General features: G+C 34.1%; 1 protein-coding gene across 33 annotated transcripts in view; it reads right to left on the bottom strand.

Moving 5' to 3' along the window:
- ROBO2 (roundabout guidance receptor 2) overlaps positions 1-23977 on the bottom strand; it is a 1748072-nt gene that overhangs the window by 41302 nt on the left and 1682793 nt on the right. For 17 of the 33 annotated variants that reach the window (XM_063806020.1, XM_063806025.1, XM_063806033.1 and 14 more), the window contains 6 exons: positions 19621-19803; positions 13383-13425; positions 11817-11944; positions 6140-6421; positions 5568-5693; positions 666-822 (listed from right to left, as the gene is read on the bottom strand). In XM_063806020.1, the coding sequence (XP_063662090.1) occupies positions 666-822; positions 5568-5693; positions 6140-6421; positions 11817-11944; positions 13383-13425; positions 19621-19803 (919 nt within the window). The remainder of the gene's footprint in view (positions 1-665; positions 823-5567; positions 5694-6139; positions 6422-11816; positions 11945-13382; positions 13426-19620; positions 19804-23977) is intronic. The other 16 variants (XM_063806028.1, XM_063806039.1, XM_063806040.1 and 13 more) reach the window with 2 other exon arrangements.

Below are 23977 nucleotides of genomic sequence, written 5' to 3'. Positions count from 1 at the left end.
GTATTTAAAATCAATTAAGGCTTAAAGTAACAGAGGAAAACTAACTCTTGTGAGACATTTGGGAAAGAATAAGGAAACTGGTCCCATTTAAAGACCCTCGAAGAAAATTTTGTATCTTAAAAAGGTTTCATTACAGAGTGTGCATTGGCTCTATTATTGTTCTGGCCCCTAAATTCCCATCAGAGCTGATGATTAAAGTTCTACCCACTGGCCAGGTCCCTACAATTATCCCATTGTGATGGTGCTCTACAGTGGCGCCCTGCTATGGCCAGACATCAAGTCATTAGAGAACTGCAAGGGATGATGAAGAAGGTTATTTTAATTCCCTTTTCAGCCCTTCTCAGGAGTGGCTCTTTAGTTCACAGAGCTGTGGGTACTTGCTTTCAAACTAACAAGCAATATTATAAATGGAGGCTGCATTATCATGATTGCAGACAATCTAAGGCACTTGAAGGCCAAGGATTCTCAGTCCTCAATATGTGCTGTTTTGTATTTATCAGCTAAAAATATATAGACAGTGCAAACAATGAAAGAGGGGGAAATGCAATGAACATGGTGGTGGGGGGCAAAAGAAACAGTGAGAGAACATAAGATGATGGCAAAAATGAACAACAGAGAGGAGAGGAGAGCCCTGGCCATTTTGCTAGTATATAAAATATCTTTACCCATTTTCTTGTTGTTCCACTGCATAGTGTTCCAGCTCCGTGCCAGGAAGGGGCTGGACTGGGGGGGGAGGTAGAGGGACATTGGCCCAAGTGGATCCATTGTTTTTCTGTGGTTTAGAAGAGTTTTTATTTTTCTTCTTTTTTCCACCTTTCCCACCTGAAAGTAATAACGTATTTATTCAGAGATGCCAAATAGCAGAATAAAGAGAATACATCAGATGGCAAGATGTATTTATGTTTCAAAACACCAGAATCAGTATGTTGGAGTTGTTAAAAGCTATAAACAATGAAATGATATAATCAGAAAAACATTTTTATAAATCACTCAAAATGATACTGTTTTTTTTCCCCCAGTGCATTAACAGCAGAGCTGAATGAACCAAAAACATGGCTGCTGTATCAAAAGCATGCTTATTGATTTATTCCCGTCTGCTGCCTTCGCGTTTTCATTGTTAGAGGAAATAATGGGCCATAACAAATTCTTTTAAATGTCAAATTTTAGTACACTTATAATGCTCTTTTGCATAATCTCTCTCAGTGGAAAATGCAAGGTCTAAGGATATAGGCTAAACTTTTCCATTAGAATTTATTCAATTTAATTAATCCAGGAAGGGTAACAATTTTTATCTCAAAAGTAACTGATAAAAATCAATCAGCTACAGTCAGGAAAATACCTGTAAATATTTTGCGAAGATACGTTTTATAGACTTTTTAACTAATGAATGGCACAATTATTTTTGCATATGTGAATAGTTCTTAGCTATTTTAAGCATAACATCATATAATATTCCAAAAAGGAGGAAAAATTAATACAGTAATCAGTTTCAGTAGCATTCTAATACAAATGAATTCATGCACAAAATATGAGAAGAAAGTAAGCTAGCAGCATATGAGCCATATCTAGGATTACATGGAGCTTAATGAAATATAAAAAATACAATTTATCATTTGGACAGTGCCATGGTTTTTACTCTTCCAAAATTAAGTAGATAAAGCTTCTTCCTTAAAAGTGGACTACAGTTAAATGAGGAATGAGTACTTCTTGGAGCAGAATAACAAAGGACATTTCAGGGGACACTATATAACTTCTGTGGCTCCCACCACAGCCTACAGCAATATCTGCCAAAAATCTTACTGATTCTTTTGACCTCATCTTTCTGGAACCACAAGTTGTGAGCAAAAACTATTTGTAGCAGGGCTATTTAGCAATATATTATAGTATCACTAGAAGCCTACTATTCCCTTTACTTCTACCAATTACTCATCTGCATCAGCCACGTTGAATATTATGTAATTTAATAGGAACATATTTGAGCACCAGGAAGGGATAAAACTGTTAAACTGGATATATAATTTATTGCCAGTTATAAAATAGTGTGTGTTTTCCACATAGCATGCACACCTTCACACATATTTCAAAGAACATCCCTGCACACAAATTGCTTTCACCTTGCCTTGTATTATACTTGTTTGGTAGAATAAAAGATTTTAAGAGGAAGGAGAGCAGATATCTTTTGCTTAGAGGATAAGAGTTTTGTATCTGGGTTTACAGACCAGTTTCCCACTTACTGGATAAGTTACTCAATAGTTACTGCCTACATTTTTGCACATGTAAAACAGATATAAAGTTACTACTTTTTTCAGTTATTTTGAGAATTACAAGAGACAATGCATATCAACTACTCAGAATGGACAGAACATTCAATAAATGCCACTCATTTGTGTTCTTTTTTTTCCCCCATATCCTCTATCTTAGAGCAAATCCAGCTCCTTTTGATTTCTAAAGCTTTCTTTACTCCCAACTTCTCCAGGCCCTATGAGTATCCCACAAACAGCCTGACTCAGAATAACAATAAACTTGCTTGAATATACATCTGTAATGTTTGTCTTTAAGGTAGATGAACCTTAATCCTTTGTTTCCTGATGAGTCAGCAAAATTATCAGACAGGAACCATTTCTTCTGTTGCAGTATCAGAACTCGGTTTCAATGATTAAAAGGGGAACAGACTGAGCTACTTGTCTTCCATAGCTTTCTCTCTAGTTTCACCTCCTTTATTCCTTATTTATTTATATATAGAGAGAGTGCTTTTCGTTTTCCATGGTACTTTTAGAAATGTTAGGTGGTCACCACCAGAACTGAGTAACAGAAATAGACAAGTTCTTGCATCTCCATTTTATAGATGAAGCAACTGAGGTTCATTCTGAGTGTTACGTGGTCCACATTCACCCAGTAAGAGAAAAATCAGAATTCAGAGTGTAGCAGCTTTCTTTACTGGAAATTACTACTTCCAGAGCCCTGAATTCTGTTGAAGTCATTGTCCAAAATTCAAGAAAGCCATTCATTACCTACTCTTCCAAACAGATTTAAAAATATATTTGGGAAACGGGTGATTCATAGAAGAAATATGTGAGGGCTTTCTATCCAACAATCACTTTCTCTTCTTTTGAGGAAATTTCTGCTCTCTCATTATGGGCAGTACGTGTAGGATTACAAATCAACACACCTGACTTCTTTTAGCAGTGAGCAGTGGTAGGTTCATAGCATGGTGGAGAGCATACATAGAACCAAAGCCACTTACATTCTCTGAGATCTGAACCTTGAGTGAAGTAAGCCACAGTCTGTTGCTGTTACTTGCAAACAAAGAACCTTCAATCACTTTAAGGTGAGAATTTCCTATATTATCTTTTAAGGGAGCATATTTTAATGACTTACATATATAAACTCTTTAATTTGTGTGTATATTAATATATATGTATATATATACTATATATATACTTTTTTTTTTTCCTTGAGACAGGGTCTCAGTCTGTCACCCAGGCTGGAGTGCAGTGGTGCGATCACATCCACTGCAGCCTCAACCTCTCAGGCTCAAGCATCCTTCTACCCCAGACTCTCAAGTAGCTGGGAATACAGTCGAGTGCCACCATGCTTGGCTAATTTTTGTATTTTTTTTCAGAGATGGGGTTTCACCATGTTGCTCAGGCTGGTGATTTTATATTTTTAATGGTTAGATTTTTAATGGAAGTGCTCAGAACTTATATATTGAATAATATTAAGTGTTTCAAAGAGGGTAATACACTCAAATAATTCTGAAATGTCCACTTTTATCACTGTGATTATTTTAAATTGCTTACATTGCTATGCACAAATTAAGAAAATCTTATAATACCATATGATTAGCTATCCACAAGGTGGTTTGATCTTAAATTTAAGTCTTAGGAAACATACCTATGATTATAAGCATAAGACAAAACTCTAATATTAAACTCAATTGAACTAAACTAAAAAGAGAATAATCACTTCACTCTCACCTACTAACGAATGCTTTCTATCATCGATTTAAGTAATTTTGTATTCAAATGTAGATGAAGTAGTTAATATAATTCATAGATATATATAAATGTCACTCAGGAGATTAATGGATTCAAAAAAGCACTAAGTACTATTGTGAATTGTGTTCTGCTTACAGTTACTCAAAAGACAACTTTTAAAACTTGGTGGTGGCAATCAACACATATAGAATACTTAAAGAAAGATTTTTAAAAGTCTTAAGTAATCCATGGATTATAGTATATAGATTTATTTTTACATACTGCATGTGACTTTGCATATCTTTAATGAAATAAAAAGGAAGCCCAGGATAAATTACTTTTTAATTATTCAGAACAATTGTGAGACTTATTATAAATAAATGGCAGTCTAAATGACACATAAGGTCATTCAAAAAGTTCTCCTATATTATTAAACCCGTTCAAATTCATAACAGATGTTTAACATTTTCTGGATTCTATAATATAGCTAATTCTACCAATAGGCAAGAAGAGCAAATGACCCATTTTGAAGGGAAGAGGGAGCATTAACATTTTCAGACTGAAAGTGTTCCATCTCCTGAGGAAAAGTAATTTAGAAAATGTTACCCTAATGATGTAAAAAGTTTAACTCTTTATGGCTTTGATGCTTGGTAGCCTGTGACATGCCATAATACACTATAGTCTTTTACAAATAACCTGTAATTAAAAAAATAAAACAAAATCTCAGTACAAACAAATAGCATATAGTTAATCCAAACAAATTAAACAAGTGGGGTCATGGAATAAATTAGAAATGCACAAAGTCATCAGCCATACAATGTATATGTCATGGTTGAAAGTTAGAGTGTGTCTACTACAACCTCCTCATTTTACAGGTAAGGATCTTTGGGCCAGGAAAATTTCATTCATAAGTCATTATAATAGGTATATATTTTTGTCCAGTAAAGGGTGTTTCTTTCCATTTGTGCTATATGATACTGACATCATTATAGATTGTCACTTTAGCTGATATACCTCAAATACATATTAAAATTTATACCATAAAAGAATTATCAATATCAAAGATTATATGGTTTTTTGGAAATTAAATATTAATTTCCCATATTAACTTTCTTGTATAGTGCAGTAGAATATCATTCAATAGATAAAAAATCCTATTATATGGTATTTTGAAATCTTGTCCAAAAATAGGAGGTCACATCAATGATATACTAATATTATGAACTACTCCAAAATCATTTTCATTTTAGTTGAATTCATCTTTTGGTATCTATAACATGGAATTGACTTTCATGTATGATCTTTTTATTATAAAATTCTCTTTACTCGTTCTTTAATGAATAGTATTTAGTAGAATGGCATAATTTTTCTTTAAATATTTCCTCATAGAGTTAGTATATAAAAGGGGACAGTGATTTTTCTCTTCCCTTTTATCCCACCAAGGCATGATTTCATTAGCATAAACTGTTGTCATTTGACAGATAAATGCCTGACAGTGAGCTGTGATTCAGTAAATCTTCATGGTTGTTAGGAACACAGGTCATACGCTGGTGACAAACAAATATTTCTCCTTACTGTGATGAGACCAACCTGAGAGACTGCCACTCCTTTCTGAGCTGTTGTGAGAGCTGGTGGTGCTGAAATCCTGAGACTGGTTGTGTGGCATTCTATTAGACAATCCCTCAGCCAATCGGTAGTCAGGAATGTAAAGTAAGGCTAAGGGTTAAAGGGCAGAGGTCATAGTGGCATCATGTGATTAGTTCACAGCACAAGCCCATGCAGAACATGCAGTTAGCAACTCAGAAGCAGATGTTGTGGGAGAGTGGAGGAATGTTTTGTCTACCCTGCCCTAATGGAAGTAGAGATGGATTGTTGATCATTAGGTTGAAAAAGAGCTAAAAGATGAAACCGATTGGCACTGGTGTGTGGTGGTGGTGGAGGAGGTGGTGGTGGCGGCGGCGGTGGTGGTGGTGGTGGTGGTGGTGGTGGTGGCGGTGGTGGTGGTAGGAATTACTCAAGTTACTGGAAACATGCTGGTATCTTTTTTTAGTTTAGGTAGTAAACCTGGTAATGAATCACTAAGTCAAACAACAAATACTAATTTCTATCTCATGCACAAATGATATGAAAATACCTCCTCAGGACACAAGAACCTGACTCACCATTGTTACCTTTGTTCTGATCAGGTAGAGAATAACCAAATCCCATCAGATCTGTTTTTTGCTGAATTGAGCTTTTCCATTGTGGATCAGGCAGATCGACAGCCAATTCATGTATGCTGTTGGAATGCAAGATCTGTGTCGTGGCATATGGGGTAGCCTGTGTTATTTGGCTGGAACTGTTGTAACTGGTTTTGGTAGTGAAGTCAATGCTACTATAAATGGCTCCATCTGAGAGCATCGTTGCTGTTTTATCCCCTTGGCCTGGAACTGGTGGCAGCACATCTGTGGTGAACATAGGGAAATGAAACAATTTAATGAGGCACCGGAAGACCAAAACTATCAGGACTGAAGATGAAAAATAAGTGTGTCACACTGCACGTTTGCATTTCAGCTGAGATGGGCTTCATGAGCCACTGAAGGGTAGATGATATACAACCATCGCCAAGCTATCAGCCTCAGTGACAGGCAGGCCTACTGCTCGCCCTTCACGTCTCACTGCTTAAAACACCCTTCCCCCCATTTTCTTTAACCATGAATGAGACGGTTGGCATACTTCACTATAGAAAAATGCTTTCAGTTTTTCACTCTGTTTTAGAGCCAATGAAAGTGTTAGCACTTTACAGTTGCAATGATACTGAATCCACAACTCACAGATGAAAAACATCTCTTTCCACTTTATCCCAAGAGACATGGACTACAACTGCTAAATACATGCTAACATTTCAAAAATTATACTATACTGACTATGAATTATATTTTTTGAAGCTATAACTTGCTACTTATTGTGTGATTTAATTGCTCCAGAAAAGGAGAGTGCATTTTTTTTTTCTTGTATAACAAAGGAAAATTTTCATGTGTAAGCCATTTTCACAATATAGCAGAATTTAACTATAGAAAAAGCAATCTCAGTGATCGGTGAGTTTAATTTATGCTATCAACTCCGAACTAGAGAATTACAGTTTCATGTTGTAATACAGCTAGAGTAAAATTAAACTCCAGGAGCAACACTGAATATCAATCAGTCCATTTTTCATTTTGGTATGCTGAATTATTTTTACATGATGCTTTATAATTCAGAACTGCTGCCTCTCTCCTGAGCTCTTATTTTCCCTTTTTGGAAGAAAGATACTAAGTGAATCTAAAATAGAAATCACTAAATAACACTGTTTTTAATCCTGTAGCGTTAAAATGAATCTAATTATTATATAGTACATTTTAAAATAAGCTATCTTCTGAAAGCTTCATTTCATGGGACTTGAGGCCATCAAATCACTGCATTCTTTCATTATAGGACATTTTCAACTATCTTAAAACTTTTAGATTAGCTGATACTCAATAGTACCTGAAATAAAAATTCTTATAGAAATATTACTTCTGCTTTTGAATTTTACATAAGCTAAAAATTGTCTTCTTTAGCAACTGTAGAAAGAAATGTATACTATATTTTGTACACTGCATAACTTAAGTCTTTATGAAGGTTTTGAAGTTTGGAGCTTGTTTTACAGCTGAGCGGATATGTACTTAAGATATTGAAGTAAATATCTTAAATGTGTATCAGTGAAGTTGTTAAACATATTTTAACTTATCATATTTCACCAGATTGTATAAGCCAATAACATTATTTTTAAATTTCAGAACTTCACAACTACTTTCTTGCCCTTCTTTCTTTGAGCTATGTCCTAATTACAAAATTTGATGTTAAGCATACTGCATTCTTAAGTGTTAGTATTATTTTTATTTCTCAAAAACTTTTAATATGTAGTATATCCAAATTGGTCATAATAGATCCTTCATTCTGGGTGATTTTTCAGACTTTTGTTTCTGCCGCTTCTACCATGTCCTTCACTGATGAATATTAAGTGAATATACTTGATTCCCCAACTTGAGCTCCAATTTCACACACCTTGAATTTAAACTTCTCCAAAGCTTTAGATGTGGATTGCAAGCCACTTCGATGGCAAGCTTTTCAAATGGCTGTGTGCTCAAATGTTAAACAATGAAGAAAAGTGGTCCAAGAATCTAATCCTACATAATATTGCTATACAACTAATGCTATGGCTCTGGAAATTGAATCTCTCCTCTCCCTGCTAGATAAAATTATAGTCAGCCTTTAAGTCTAAGTGCTTCTGTATTGATTTTTAGGCTGCATATTGTCTTCAAATATGATTTGATCATCCCTACATTTTCAAAAATAAACTGAATTGTATTCTAACATCGAAATATTGGAATATTGCACATGAATATTTGGATGTTAAGGAGAGTCCTATAATACCAGATGATTTGGAACTCTGGGCCAGCCTTCCTCCCAACAGGCTAGACCTAAATAGGTGATGTCATATTTAGCAGGTCTTTTTTCCATTTCCATTTATAGCAGTCCCCACCTACCAGTCCTTAATGTTTTAGGCTGTCTGACTGGTGCTTGTTAACACTTGTGTTTGAAACCTATGAGTTATAGAAATGCTTCCTCTACTTGGAATTGGTAATTCATTCTGTAGTTTTTCACCACCTTGGTTATACTTGTACTCACATTTATTTCCTTTTGTTTTATATAATTATCTGTACAAATGACTGTCTCCTTCACTGTATCACGAAGTCATTTGAAGACAGGAGCATATGGGATTTATGTCTGTATTTTCATAGTTGCTCACCCAGTGTTTTGAAGAGAGTAAGCACTTGCTGACTTGAATGGTTAAATAATATTTTTTTATGGTTTCCTTTGATAAAATGTGGATTTATGCTATAATTAGTAACTTTATTATTCTAAGTACTATTTTTATTACATTCAAACATGTATTGTCATTTCATTCTTTTTTTGCCAATTTTTATTTATTTATTATTTATTTTTTTATTATACTCTAAGTTTTAGGGTACATGGGCACAATGTGCAGGTTAGTTACATATGTATACATGTGCCATGTTGGTGTGCTGCACCCATTAACTCGTCATTTAACATTAGGTATATCTCCTAATGCTATCCCTCCCCCCTCCCCCACCCCACAACAGGCCCCGGTGTGTGATGTTCCCCTTCCTGTGTCCATGTGTTCTCATTGTTCAATTCCCACCTATGAGTGAGAACATGCGGTGTGGGAAAATGTCAGTATCCATTCTTATTCTTCCAAGTGAATATGGTTATATAGTCATACATGTGAATCTGCCTTTACAATACAAAGCAGAGTTTTCTACAACCAGATCTCAAATTATTTATCTTGAGAAAATTTAGTTTCTTGATCCTTAAAATGGAAATATGACTATTTCATACATTACTATGCAAGCAAAATGAATTAAAATATACAAAAAATTTTAACAGTATTTCTGGCACATAGTAAATGCTTAAAATGACTATCACATGGATAAGGGATACAGTCAACTCTGCAAAAACGTTGTCTTGGCCTTGCTGTTCATCTATGAGGTATTTCACATCATGAAAATTAAGTGAAAATGGAAGAAAAACCTTGCAAATCTTCAAGTGTACCCTTTTGTTAAATTTGACTGAGATATTTTAGACGTTAAGGTAACCTGTGGAAACTGAATATTCATTTTCTCCATCTGTAAGCATTCACTTTTTCATATAACAATAGCATGTCATATTATTTCAATAAAAATACAAGAGGTAAAAGAGTCAGCTATTCCTTGATTGACAAAAGCTGTGGGAACAGAATTCCTTTTGACAAAATCAGTCTACATAGCAGGGGGAGGGACATTCTTGTTTCCTGATGAGCAGGTGCTCAGGCACAGAAACTACCCATGGCAAAGTGATAGCTGACAGTTGCTCACAGTCGGGTCACTTAGGGGAGGAAGCCACTACCAGAGTATCTGGGCAAGTGAGAGTCCTAAGTGGGGTGTGTTGGCTTGCAGAAGCGGAAGAGGAAGCTGAGGAGTCATATAACTTACTTTCCATTCTCTCACTCACTCCACTGATGCCTGATCATTGATGGTATGCCAAACTTTGGGATATATATATGTGTGTGTATATATATATATACACACACTATATAAATAAATATATATATATATATTCATCTATTTAATCCTCATTACACACCTATGAAGTAGGAATGGTTATTTTCTGTATTTTATTTGCAGAAGGGAATGGAGTTCCCTTCTCATAGTTGGTACTGACAGAATGCAGACTTATGCAATAATTAGTAGCTTCATTATTTGAAATACAACTTTAAATATAGTCAAACATAGTGGTAATCCATTCTTAAAGAGAAAATGCTATGAATATCCTTCTTAGTTCTCAATCTGGTTATATACTCATACATATGAAATTAACCCATCAAGGCTTATAGTGGACTCAGAAAAATTTAACAGAGCCCTGGGCCTCCTTCATTAATTCTAAAACTGCAGAAATCTTACAGCGAATTCATACAGCTTTGCATGGATTACAGCACTATTCTAATTAATCACTCCAATTTTCTACCGTTACTCCATTCTTCATCCAGCAGCAGGCTGGATGACTTAAAACAGTACTTGGATCCCAGCATTCTCCTCTTAAAAATCCATCAACAGCTTCTGATTACCCTCTGAACGAAGTCTAAACTCTCTATGTGGCTTAAAAGGTCCTTTGTTTTCTATCCTTCTATATTTCTTACCATTTCTGCTTCCTCGTATTTTATACTCAAGTCATTAGGAAATTCCTCCATTTCTCAAGTAGGTCAATGTCTCTTTTATTTCTGGAACTTAAAATAGAGCAACTTCTTTTCTAAACACTTTTTTTTTCATACTTTTGACTCATTTTTAAATTTGCTTCAGGTATCAACTTAAATAATACTCTGTTCATAGAGCTTTCTTACTCCCAATTGGTAGACATTCCATGTGGGGTTCTGGCAAGGCAGTTTAAGCACATTTAATGTCTGTATAATCTTCCACCAACGGAAAACTCACATGAACCTGCCAAGCCACACTGAGATCAGAGAGTTCCCTACTCCTCTCATCATTCTCTAAACCCAGCTCTCTCCTATTGACTGGATGAAAAGGTGAAGTCAGGGGAGGTGGTAGTTATTTACAGTAGGTTACTTGTGTCTCCTTACAAACCCACAGGGAGAGGACTCTGGCACCAAATTTTGAAGGCTTTAGCATGTGGCTACTTAGCACTTTTTTGTCTTTTTTATTTATTTATTTATTTATTTTTTGGATAACAGTTACTAGTTGTGGAACTACAGAAAAGTTCTCTCTCAACATGTTATATTGACTTAATTGTCTATTTCTTACATGACATATTATATGAGGGCAAGAACCATCTTTTTTATATCAATATTAGATTCTTATGGTCTTCCATAGTGCCAAGTACACAGGAGATGCTCAATAAATACATGTTAAATGAAACGGAGAAGGGAAACCTCTAGTCCAAAACCATAAGCCCTAGTTAACAAAATAGTCTCTGAGTTCAGTAATCTTGTACTAGTAATCCTGAAAGCATATATATTATAAATATTTATCATCTTGGTTAGTAATAGCTTCCTTAAAAGTTTGGTTTTACTCAAGGTAATGAAGACACAATCGTTTTATATTAAAATATTTAGCAAATGTACAACACTATTAGTGCATCTGTTTCATTGATTTTAATTATGGGAGTAAATACTCTCTGATATGTCTCTTTAAAAAAATCCAGGAAGGTCAAAAAAAAAAAAAGAGAGAGAACTCAATTAACACTATTTTAAAAAACACAACTTACCTCCACGGCCAAAATTTCCAATCTCATTTGGGCCACTGTTGCTATTATTTACTGGCAAGCTCGTGGCTGGCCAAGAATCAGCAAGCCATGGATAGCTGGGATCACCAGCATTGAGAAGACCTGGACGGCTAAAACAGAAATTACAAGGAAATCAACACATGGAGCTCAATGCAAGATTTTGACACTCGTCTCACGCAATATAAAGCGTTAAGAAATGGAAGATTTTCATTGACTTCAAATTAATATAAGTAGACTCCCTGGAATTAAAGAACTCCAGCAATTCATTAAGGCTATACATACATTAACAGTGGACGCAGGGAGTCCTTGCCCGGGATTTTGTCAATGTCCAGATGAATTCAGGTGTCTGCCCTGAAACTGGTAGAAATCAGTAACATACTAGGATCCCAAAACAAGGTTTGATGATACATTGGCACCTCAAGGGAACAACTGCTCAAAGTGACTGCTCTATGTCAGCCATTTCTAAGACTTTGGGCTATTCCTTCCTCAATTCCTGCAGCTACCTTCTGTATCTGTTCCCTCTAGGCTGTAACCCTTGTTATGAGCCCTCATGCTTGATTTGGAGGCAAGGAACTGAAGTGAAATTAATGAACAGTATTTATACTGCTCCATAAATAGCACATTTCCAAGTTCTAAATTGCAAAATATCAGGGGTATATTAAGGGTTTTTTTTAAAGGTAATAAAAGATACACTGTGATCTGATCCAGCATGTGAGTATAGTCTATAAGTAAAATTTCCTTCACGTCATATTTAGTAAAGAACTTCCTTCTTTAATATAAAAGATGAGATTCTGATTCCTTTCCAGATTACTAGCGTATTTACACAGAAATAGAACATCTATAATCATTACACTTTTCTTTTGATAGACCCCTTCTGGTACAATCCCTAAGAGAAACATGTGTTTCTATGGAAACTGCAATAAGAAGACCCAACTGCTTTCTTGCTACATCCACAAACTCTCATTAGACTTAATCTCTTTTTGCTAAAATATTGATTAAATGGGAGATTGGAAGTTATTACCAGAGCCTAATTACAATCTCCATATTGGCAAAGGGAAAATAGATGAGGATATATGAGTTTGTTATCAGCTTTTATCAATTTCAATTGAGTATCCAAAGTTGTGGAATCCAGTCCTATCAATCTATAGCCTATTCATCATCCATGAATCATTTACTTTGTGATCGATTATGTGTAATTGTTCACTCACAGCAATTTAGTGAGAGCCTATAAGGAGTCTTAAACAACAGCAACTTCATTTGCTAATGTCTAATTAATGCAATAAACATCCTGCTAACAAATGAACACACTCCATGTGATATTTACTACTAATTTCTTCAGGGGCATCTGGGAGTTATGAAACATCTGGACTTGATTTGTCTAAAGTGCACAACAGATAGATCATTAAACTTTGTGGTAAGCCATTTAATTCCTCCTAGAATTCTCAGACTTTTAAGTTATCATTTATTACAATAATAGGCTCCTACTATAGAGTTTCCCCAGTCCTGATTAAAAATAAAAATAATAATGAAACAGTCTCCGTAGCATACCTTCCATTGCTCATTAGTCCTCCATCTCCTCTTTGAAACGTAACTATGAAAAAAGAAAAAAAGGAAGACATGCACACACAAGTAGTCAATATTAATTACAATTAATAACAACTACATATTGGCCCTTAGTTTAGAGCTGAGGCCTCTGGGAATTTTAACAAAATATAATTAACCTAATTGTACAGAGAGTAACAAGCAGTGGTTTGGCCCAAGGCAAAGCCATCATTTGCTCCAATTTTAATAGGACATTTCAAAATTCTTTAAGCCAAATCCATGGTTAAGTTAAAGAACTAATTCGTATTTAAATGTCAAACCTGTTACAATTAGTATATATAGTGGTATTGCAAGATCAACGTAGCATTATTGTGAATTTATCAAATCAAGATTTTTAATTTTAAAACAAAGGTGTCCTAATTAGAAGGCATAAGACAAAACACTCATAATATAAATTGAAACAGGAAAGTTCCAACATGTTATGTCCTTCTAATGAAACAAGAAAAACAAATGCTTATTGATTACAGATTTTTCACCATCACAAATCCTTTTATGACCCTCATAAACAGTGATAATTACAACAGGCGTGAACTATAATTAATACAGAATAACATGCTCACGAAAATGAAATTTTCAAATAATTGATACTGAATATATTCCTAATTGTATGTAGTGATCAGAAAAGTTGAATCCTCCATATAACTGTGGAACTTATTAGCAACACCAATAAGCATCCACCAGAGCCACAGCCAGTGAATCCACTCTCTCCAGCCGATAGTTTCAAGCCTACAAACCCAACAACATGAAAGTGGATTTTAAGGACTGGCCAAAGAATGTTATTATCAGTTCAGGTCCATCATCCATTACCCAAACCTTTGCAGCCAAATGGATTTAGACTCCAGAATGATTCAGAATTGAGAAAGGTAATATACTTTGCATGTTACAAAGAGGTTCTGAGACAGTAAACTGTATTCAAAGTTATTTAGTTTTTCTGCAGTGGAATGTGAATATCCATGATTAGTAGGATAAAGTCTACAAGTAGCTTCACATTAGTTTGGATCAAATTTTGCCATTAAATTAGTTAACTAGAAAATTATTTTTAAAAAGAAATGTGGTGTTTAGAAGTGTACAGCTTGCAAAAGTGCAATAAACCTGCAATTCTGACCAAAATTAATGTGGATTCACTAAACCAATCACCGGGATGAAGGAAAAAAAATACCATTTTCACAGCTGTGAACCCAATAAACCCTATCTTTGGAAGGGGTTGATTATATTTACTATGATTTTTTTTAATGTGGTGAGTACAGGTGAAAATAAATGAAATTTAATTAGCTGATTCATACTGTAAGTAAATAGAGGATATATTGCCACTTAATATATATACACATAGTGAATACTTCTTACTTTGAATAACTCTCCATAACTCCTCTGTTCTCAAGTTTGGGCTATCAAATATGATGATCGCTCTTTAAATTTTACACATTTCCAAATGAAGTCCTTCCTTTAAGGTTATCTACTAATATTATCTCTCATGCTATCATAATCAGGTAATATGACTCTAAACTCCAAGGGTCTTCATGAGACAGTAAAGCATATCAAGGCTTTTAGGAACTTCTTATTGGTACCTGAAATATACTGCCTTATCAATTTTATGTGTAATATCTCAAATGCATTGCAAAACAATCCTGACATAACCTTTGCATCTGCTCAACACTGGCTATAGGCACATGCTCAGAGAAGATGAAAAGGCTCACTGAAATGCGGGAAATCAGGAATCAGCAGTGCATCTGTCCCACATTGTGCCCGTTTAATAACTGCTTTTAACAAAAAAGAAATAATCTGAAATAATTAATGCAAAAAATTGAGCACTGGAGATATTAAATAAATGCCTGATTAGTACACACGCAATGTGAAAACAGTATAGCTAATTAGCTTTCCATCTGATGTGACTTTCTAGTTTGTGTTTTTTTTTTTAATGGACTATCAAGTGATTGTTTTAGTCTGTTAAAAGAGAGTTAAGATAATGGTGTGAATATCATTGTGAATATGCAAATAAGCAGATGCTCATGGGTTACACCTCAAAATGTGCTGTTTAAGAGATATGTGAGAAGCTAAGTAGTTTTCCCTAATTTAGATGCTCTTTTGTCCCATTCAAACTTTCTGTTACTGCCAGAGCAATAAATAATATTAGAGAAAAGGAGGACAACAGACACAGAGGTACAAACATTGAGTGGCCCTTAACTTTAATACATGAACCAGTGGCAAATTCTTCATGACATGTAAAGTTTAAAGTATTATAATAGAACACTGAAAACCCTATTAAAAAATATATCATGAGGCCTGGCGTGGTGGCTCACACCTGTAATCCCAGCACTTTGGGAGGCCAAGGAGGGGGTGGATCATGAGGTCAGGAGTTCAAGACCAGCCTGGCCAAGACGGTGAAACCCCGTCTCTACTAAAAATACAAAAATTAGCCGGGCGCAGTGGCAAGTGCCTGTAATCCCAGCTATTCGGGAGGCTGAGGTAGGAGAATTGCTTGAACTTTGAGGGTGGAGGTTGCAGTGAGCCAAGATCGTGCCAGCACTCCAGTCTGGGCTACAGAGTGAGATTCTCTCTCAAAAGAAAAAATTATATATTTGTATATATATACACACATAATGCATTAAAGTTAATTTGCAAACTTGTTAGAGTATGAACACTATAGTATGTATGGCCCATATCTGGCAATTGAAAATTAAATGCTGTGAGCAAAATAATTTAAATTTAAAAATATTTCATATTAAGCATTTGGGACAATCTATTTTCTGTTTCTGTTCCCATCATCATTAAAATATGTTTTTCAAATGATTCTAGACTGCTAATAGGGTGTCAAAATATTCTATAAAGACACTTATCTCTGTATCTCTGCATATTAAGTACACAAAGGCAAAACTTCACACATTATGTAAATATTTGATGACCTTAAAAAGGTTCACATACAATTTAGTACACAATCTAAATTTCCATTTTGTATTGTTTCTGTCAGAATTTTTTTAAAAACCCTTATCTTAATGGGTTATTTAGTTGTGTTTTTAAAGCAAGGGAAAAACAGGGAACACTTTTTCAAGTTTCATTTTTTACTTTATGCTTCAAAACTTTTAGATTTGTTCTATTTTGAAAAGTAGATCAAAAGTAACTATCTTCTATTAGATCATGAGATTTAGGGCAGACTACAAATAACTATGAACAATTAGAACTCCTAAAATGGAAATCATATCTGGTGTTTTGATCAGCATTTTGTGTGTCTGTGTGCAGAGAGATGAACATACAAATCAAATTCCAGAGCAAATTGAAAGCTATTTTGAGGTGGTTCTCATTTCAAATAAGTGTTTGCCTTGAAGCTGTAAAAAGGGTTGGGGGTGGTCAGACAATCTTGCTCTTGTCACAATTTTGATAATCACAGAGTAGTAACTTTGTGCTTATTAGAGATACATATGGAATAACTGTGACTCTCAATCAAAAGTCTCTGTTAGCATCTAAAATTAAGAACTTTCAAGGAGTTACATACAGAATATTTTAGCTTACACTAACTGAATAGGGCTAAGGTTTCCAAAAAGTTCTGCAGACACCACAATTTAAAATGTTTTTGAATTGCATGACATATTTTGAATTTCTTGCAATTTTTACACAAATATAAGGTAAAGAGATTTCGCAAGATTATAACATACAAAAAGTAACTCTAATATTACCTCACAGGATGAATCCTAATCTCATGCCTGCTACAACTGGGGTAGAGGAGGAGAAAACATAACTGTGGCAAATTGACATTTTGAGTGAGGAAGCTTTCAGAGTGCCTATCTTTAGTAGGTCACATTTTCCTACTCCAAATGGAAACTTTACTGTTGCAGGCAAGCCTCATTCCCTTTCCCGATAAGCTGTTTCTCAAATATGAATGTAGATTAATCCTTTTTTAATAAGCGCTAACTCAGCCCAGATAATCAGAGTATAAAAAATCCATCAAATCTTTTAAGTGCCTTGGATGGTTTTGTCCAATAATGTATATTTCACTGACTATTTTAAGACCTATGTGTGAAGTGTTTAGCATTTCACATAATTTGCTCACTCATATTAAATTGTTTATATTTACTGAGCTTCATAAAATCTGTTATCTTCATAGTGAGCCATCTACCAGTTAAGTAAAAAACTTCTGAAAGGCTTCTCTCTGGCTTGGCCTTACTCCAAAACACCTGAAGGGCATAGCACCTTCTGAGTTAGCAGTTCGTCTACAAGCAGATGAGTAGCAATAACAATAAAAAATTGTAACAGGAAATGTACCATTCTTGTCAAGCTCAATGATTAACATATATTTTCAATTTAAGTGCATAGGTTTTGCAAAGAATTGCTGTTAAAAAAAAGAAGAAAAGTCTCTCTGGTGTAATTTTACTAACAGTATAAACTTACCAACTACGAGAGATATTTTATTTATAAGGAGTGAGTGAATGAAGAAGTATGGAAGATAAAAATGCAACACTCCAAATGTGAATATATTAGAACTTTGCACCGAACTGACCAGCACAGTCAATTTTTTATTATCATTGCTAAGACCAAGCAAAGGGATAAACACAAAATAGTCCATGAATTAAATCAGTTCTTCCTTATATTTCATATGATTTATACGAGTGTATCACAGAGATGTAATATGACATGGTGGCTGGTTAAACAGAAAGGTTGATGGGCAATACCTTCAGCGATGAAGGCAGAGAACCGGACTGCATAACAAGAAGGTACATTAAAGTATCATGAATTTTCCAGACTCTGACACTCAGTTACTGCCTAGCACCCCTTTCTGCAAAGAATCCTTCACTGTTGAAGTGATATAGCACTTGGGTGACAAATTATGAGGAAGCAGAGAGGCAGCAACCAATGAGAAATGAGAATGACAAAATGATGGCATGTCACCAAACATGGAAGCCTCTTGTCAATGGATATGCTGTAGTACTTTCTCTAGTCCTGGAAACTTCTTCTAACAAGTAACTAATAAATTTTAACTTCATAAGATATAGACACAGGCTACAATGCTATAATCAAATGATCATAAACATATAAATGCATCAAATAACAAACAAGGCAACCAAATCAGTGTATACTTAGCATTTTGCACTATTTCCACATTCTCAGCAGTTTAGGAGCCTACAAGCCACAGCATCGTAAAAGCTTAATAACCAATGACGCCTCTGTCAAAATCAGTTACTAAGACATTTATGCTTCCTACCAAATTTAATATTAGGAATACAAGATTGAATATAATGTCTCAAAAACTTCTTACATATTTGTAAAATCATGTCAAATTAAAATTGCTCCCTTGTTAATTCTAGAAAGTGTGAAATGTGAGATATTTCTTATCATTGTTGTTGGAGAAAATATTTAAAATAAAGTGCACTTAAAATTGTAATTGAACATTGCTTCAGTATTGAGTTCATTCTCTCAATCACTGACTTTACAATTTTGTGTGTCCTCTCTCTCTTCTCTCTCTACCATGGAGATATTTTGAAGGCCACATTATAGGACACCCTTGAAACTCTGTCTTGGAGTCTAAGAAGAAAACGTTGTGAACATGTAGACCATCTAGGGTCTTCTTTTTATTGTTCTGCTTCGGCTTCTTTCTCTTTTTCTTTGTTTTCCTTTTCTTTTAAAATACTGTTCATTTGCATTGTGATAAGAGTCTATTTAAGTGAACAGTAAATCACTTAATTCATGCCTCATCAGTCTTATCAATTCTGGTGAGATTTTTGCTTGTCAGTATTTTTCACGAGGGACATTTCCTATTGTAATCTGCATCCTGACACACTAAAAGCTATATTTCAAACTTTTCTTCTTTCCTGAACATTGAAGTAATGCTCATGCATAAATCCACTTCTCAAACATGGCTTCATAGCATGTAACACATAGTCTGCGTGTGCGTGTGTGTGTGTGTGTTTGAGTTTATGATTTCAAAGAACTAGTTGAGAAAAACAGTTAAGCATTTTTATCAGTCTGTGCTCTTGTTATGCTTCACTGGAACTACAAGCAAACAGACTGCCTTATGGTTATAAAGCGATATGGTCAAGAGCAATGCATTAAAGCATGTTGAGTGTAATTGCATTTTACAGTGCAGGTTTCTAAAATAAGCCCAAATCACTCATTTGTTATTCCTTTCTGTTCCTTCCATTCATTTCATTACATTCCTACAGACAAGAGATTTTCTTAGCTGGAAATAGTCACTTACCAGCATAATTACTGAGTCCCTTCCTCTTCTTTCTTCGCCAATACAACCATATGCTAAAACCCATCAGAATTACCCAGCAGGCACCACCAATACCAGCTATAAAGGCTGGTTGCTTCACCACATCAGTGATTTGCTCAGTTATGCTGTTATTGTTTTCAGTAATGACAACTTCATTGCGTCTCCCTATGGAGAAAACCATAGTATTATTATATATTAAAACGAAAATAAGCACAGGAATATAAACATGGTGCATCAAAAATGAAGAAAAATTATTTGAAGGCAGGAAATGCTTGTTTAGTTTTGAGCCTATCCAAGTATTGATAAGCATAGCCCATAATTTTCAAAAGAATAATCAAATCGTGAGTTTGCAAATGTGATTAAGAACACTGACCTCTTGTGTTGTGGTTTGCTATGGACGGATTCACAACGTAAGTTGATTTATCACCTTATAAATTATAAAAATAAGTACTAGGAGTTGAATTAATAACTTATCTTGAATTACATCAAGTGTTTTTAAATACAGTTCTCATTTTTAAGAAAGCAATTACAACTTTTAACATGGGGTATTTGCAAATTGCTTTTCTGCTAAGGCACGGTCCATATTCCAAATGTTCATAATTCACAAGAACATGTAACTTAATGTTGACCTTAATATTCTACCAAAGAACTTATTTTGAGCCAATATCCTTTAATTTTCTGGGAAGTATTAAAACTACTATACAAAACAATGACAATTATGTAAACAGCCTTCACAGAGATCAGCGTGTATAATTAAAATATGAAAAAGATGAAACTCATATATTCCCTTAAAGTATTTGAAACTAATTTGAAAATCCATTTGAAAGCTAAATTTAAAGAAAAACTTAAAAATTAACTTTGAGGTCTCCATTACTGAGAAATGCATTTAAATCTGGACTAAGATTATTCTAGAACTAGTCATGTTTGGAAAATTTAGGCCTCTCAGATAATTAAGAAAATCTCAATCTACATTTTAAATAGGTCTTAAACTTGTGGAATCATAAGATTTATGGGCTTATTTAGCAGATTAAGAAATGTAGATGCTGGGAATTAAGTGATTTCTAATGTCAATATCATGCCTAATTAGTGACTAATGAAAGACTTTTAAAAGGTAAATGGTAAGCAAAATATAAATGGCACATTTCAGCATATCACATCAAAGGAATGTGTGGGATTTTCCTTGTTTTAGCTATAGCACTGTAATATGTTAAAAAGATCATGATCTTTGAAGTCATGATTTTGATGAAACCACTCTGCCACTTACTAGCTAAGTAAGCAGTAAGCTTATATAGGGCACTAAATCTTCTAGAGCCCGTGTCAATTAGTTGGCACCAGTATTGTCTACTTCATATATTTTGGGAGGGTTGAAGTGGAGGCTAATATGTAGTTTTTGACTCAAAATTATGACCCATGTAAGTTTAAGGGCTGCTTTAATGGCTTCTCAGTCAACCTCAGTGTCATGAGTGATAAATTATCTAGATTTGAGAATCCTGCAAATCTCAATTCACTTGTTTACCTCACTGCTTCTCCTTTCTTCCAAGGCAGAAAATTAGCCTACACTTCCTAGCATCTTTTGCAGCAGAGTTCAAAAAAGTAACTGAGCATTAGCCAGTGGTAACTAGGAACAAAAAGTGCACACGACCCTCCAGGCCTGATCCGTAACACTGCCTTGACTTGAAACTCTCTTTCCTCACTGGTTGGACAGAAACAGGGGATCTGTTGGAGGATGTTAAGCTTCCAAGAAATGGCAGAGCTATGATTTGAAAGATCCAAAACCCCTGAATAACGGTATGGAGTAGAAACTCCATTTCCCATTCTGCTGACCCATATTGGTCTGAGCTGTGAATTAGAAATAAAATTTTATTTTGTTAATCTTTTCAAAATTCAGGCTTTTTTATTATAGCTGCTAGCATTTCCGTATACATACTTATAATCCATTCCTGAAAGGTCTTTTGTATTAAATTTCAGATTTAAAAACCAGCGTCATTTATGTAGTAAATCTGGCTCATTTTCCCACTATGTCTGCCTTTAATTATTATACATATATTTATTATATGTTTAATAGTATATATTATTATACATATAATTATTAAACATAGTCAAAGCTGTATTTAAAATGAGCTCATATTTTCAATATGAGACATACACCTATCTGGTGATTTCCTTAACTATTAGGAATGATCAGAAAGAAAACAAATAACTTCTTGAACAAAGAGAAAAGAAAATTTGGCCTTCATTTTTGTAAAGGATCCATAATATTTCATTTTTATTAAGGGGCAATATTTATGTTACTCAAGGTGTATTGCTATTTTTTATGCTGCTGGTATTTTTGAAACAATGTTGTCAGTTGGACTAATTAGAGCATAGACAAGGGATGTGTGTGACCTGTAATGCTCCATTGTTCTTGCAGACAAAAAAATATAATGAAATATAATGTCTTCATCCCATTGGAGAGTAATGAAGAGCAAAACTAATTTGTTGGACTAAAAATTAATTAGACACATCAGATTCGATTGTACCTATTACCGTGAAAGTTTGCAGCTGTTCCACATATTATAACCAACTATGTAATGTAAGCGTGAAAAGCCAAATGATTAGAGAAGCAATAACTGTACTATTAAGCAAGATAACTAAAATTCTTAAGTCAATGTAAATTGGTTATATGACACGCTGCTTAATGGATATATATCTGAATGTATTTGATTGCATTTTTGTGTCTGTAAATGCAATGATGCAGAATTATGGACACTATGATGTAAAAGTCATCTTACCATAGGAAACTGCACAGAAAAGAACAACACCAATGTTACGCCAGTGTAAGGCAGCGTGTTACATTTTTACAATGTTTTAATTAATGGTTCCTTAATGGAACTTTCTGGAAGGAAGGCTAAACTGAGAAGGAATAGATGAAACAATACATGGTCTGGCATAGTACAAATCTAAAATTCTCAACCATAAATTACATCAAATGCCAATACATGATTTAATTAAAACAAAGGGGAAATGTGGTACAGTTTGAGTCACTTCAAGTGCCGTTTCCAGTTCTGAATAGACAATGGGAAAGTGTAAATTGAAACAGAAAAGAAGATTAGCCATCACTAAATCACTTCTCAACTAAGGAATAACAGTTGTGTAGATAAGGGCATCAGACAAGATGTTAAGGTAGATACGAAGGAGTAATTAAAGAAACAATTAGAATCTTTTTAATTGTTTTAATCTTTTTAATATCTTCTCAGTACAAGAGTAGATATTAAAAAGAAATAAATCTCTGAAGAACAAATAGCCTTTTCTAGGTTGAATTGTGATTTGTGTGTGTGTGTACACAAAAAATAGAATTTCTGTAATTCTATTTTTATAATTACATTTTGAGTACAGCATATTCCAACTATTTGAATAAAAGATATATATATTATTTTCTAGGTTACTTTTATCTCATAGAAAAATGTGATAACACTTGTATGAAATGCTAAATAGTAAATTAAAAGGTACTCATTACCCATCTGAAGACTCAGACTTTTATAAATGATAGGGAAATTAAGTGAAATTTTCTATTTGATTTAAAATAATCATTAACTTTATTATTTTAAGTTACAGTTCAATTGTTCAGTGCATAACTGTGATTGTCATGACATGAGCTTGGTTATATCGTATGCTTGTAATTTTTTACTTCCCTATAAGGAAATAAATCCCCCAAATATCTGGCAAACAGATAAAATATCTGGCAAACAGAGAGTCACTAGGAAGAAAAAGAAACAGAAAGCTCTACTTAAGAATTTAGTATTTATTACTAAAGATAACCAAAAAAAACTATGAAAGGAAAATACGTTATTTGACAGTTACTTGACAATCTTAGTTATCCTTCACTTAGAACAATTATATTCAGCCAATCCATTTCATAAAGATATACAGATATAGATATTTTGTACTGTCTTTCTGGCATATATATGCCAGTATATAGTATATATATATATATATATATATATATGTGTGTGTGTGTGTGTATATATATATGTGTGTGTGTATATATATATGTATATATATGTATGTGTGTATACACACACACACATATATATATATAAAACTTTTTAAGTGAAAAAATAAGGGCTTATTTCTAAATACTATAAATGAATACACACACATGTAATTTAAATCCTTTTTGGTATACCTGTATTTCTTTCTTATTCCAATTTATTTTAGAAAATCTCAGAAGGACAAGATTGTAGGTTTCCCTCAGGTTAAGGAATTAATTCAGTCTGAATGACTAATTAAGAAAGAGAAGACAATTTAAAGAAAAGTTAATACTTTAACTTTTTCTCTACAATGCTTTTAATATACAAAA

This window comes from Pan troglodytes, chromosome 2 (assembly GCF_028858775.2).
Source record: "Pan troglodytes isolate AG18354 chromosome 2, NHGRI_mPanTro3-v2.0_pri, whole genome shotgun sequence".
Taxonomy (NCBI): Eukaryota; Metazoa; Chordata; class Mammalia; order Primates; family Hominidae; genus Pan; species Pan troglodytes.
The sequence above is the reverse complement of the archived record's forward strand: the minus strand, read 5'-3'. Positions and strand labels throughout refer to the sequence as shown.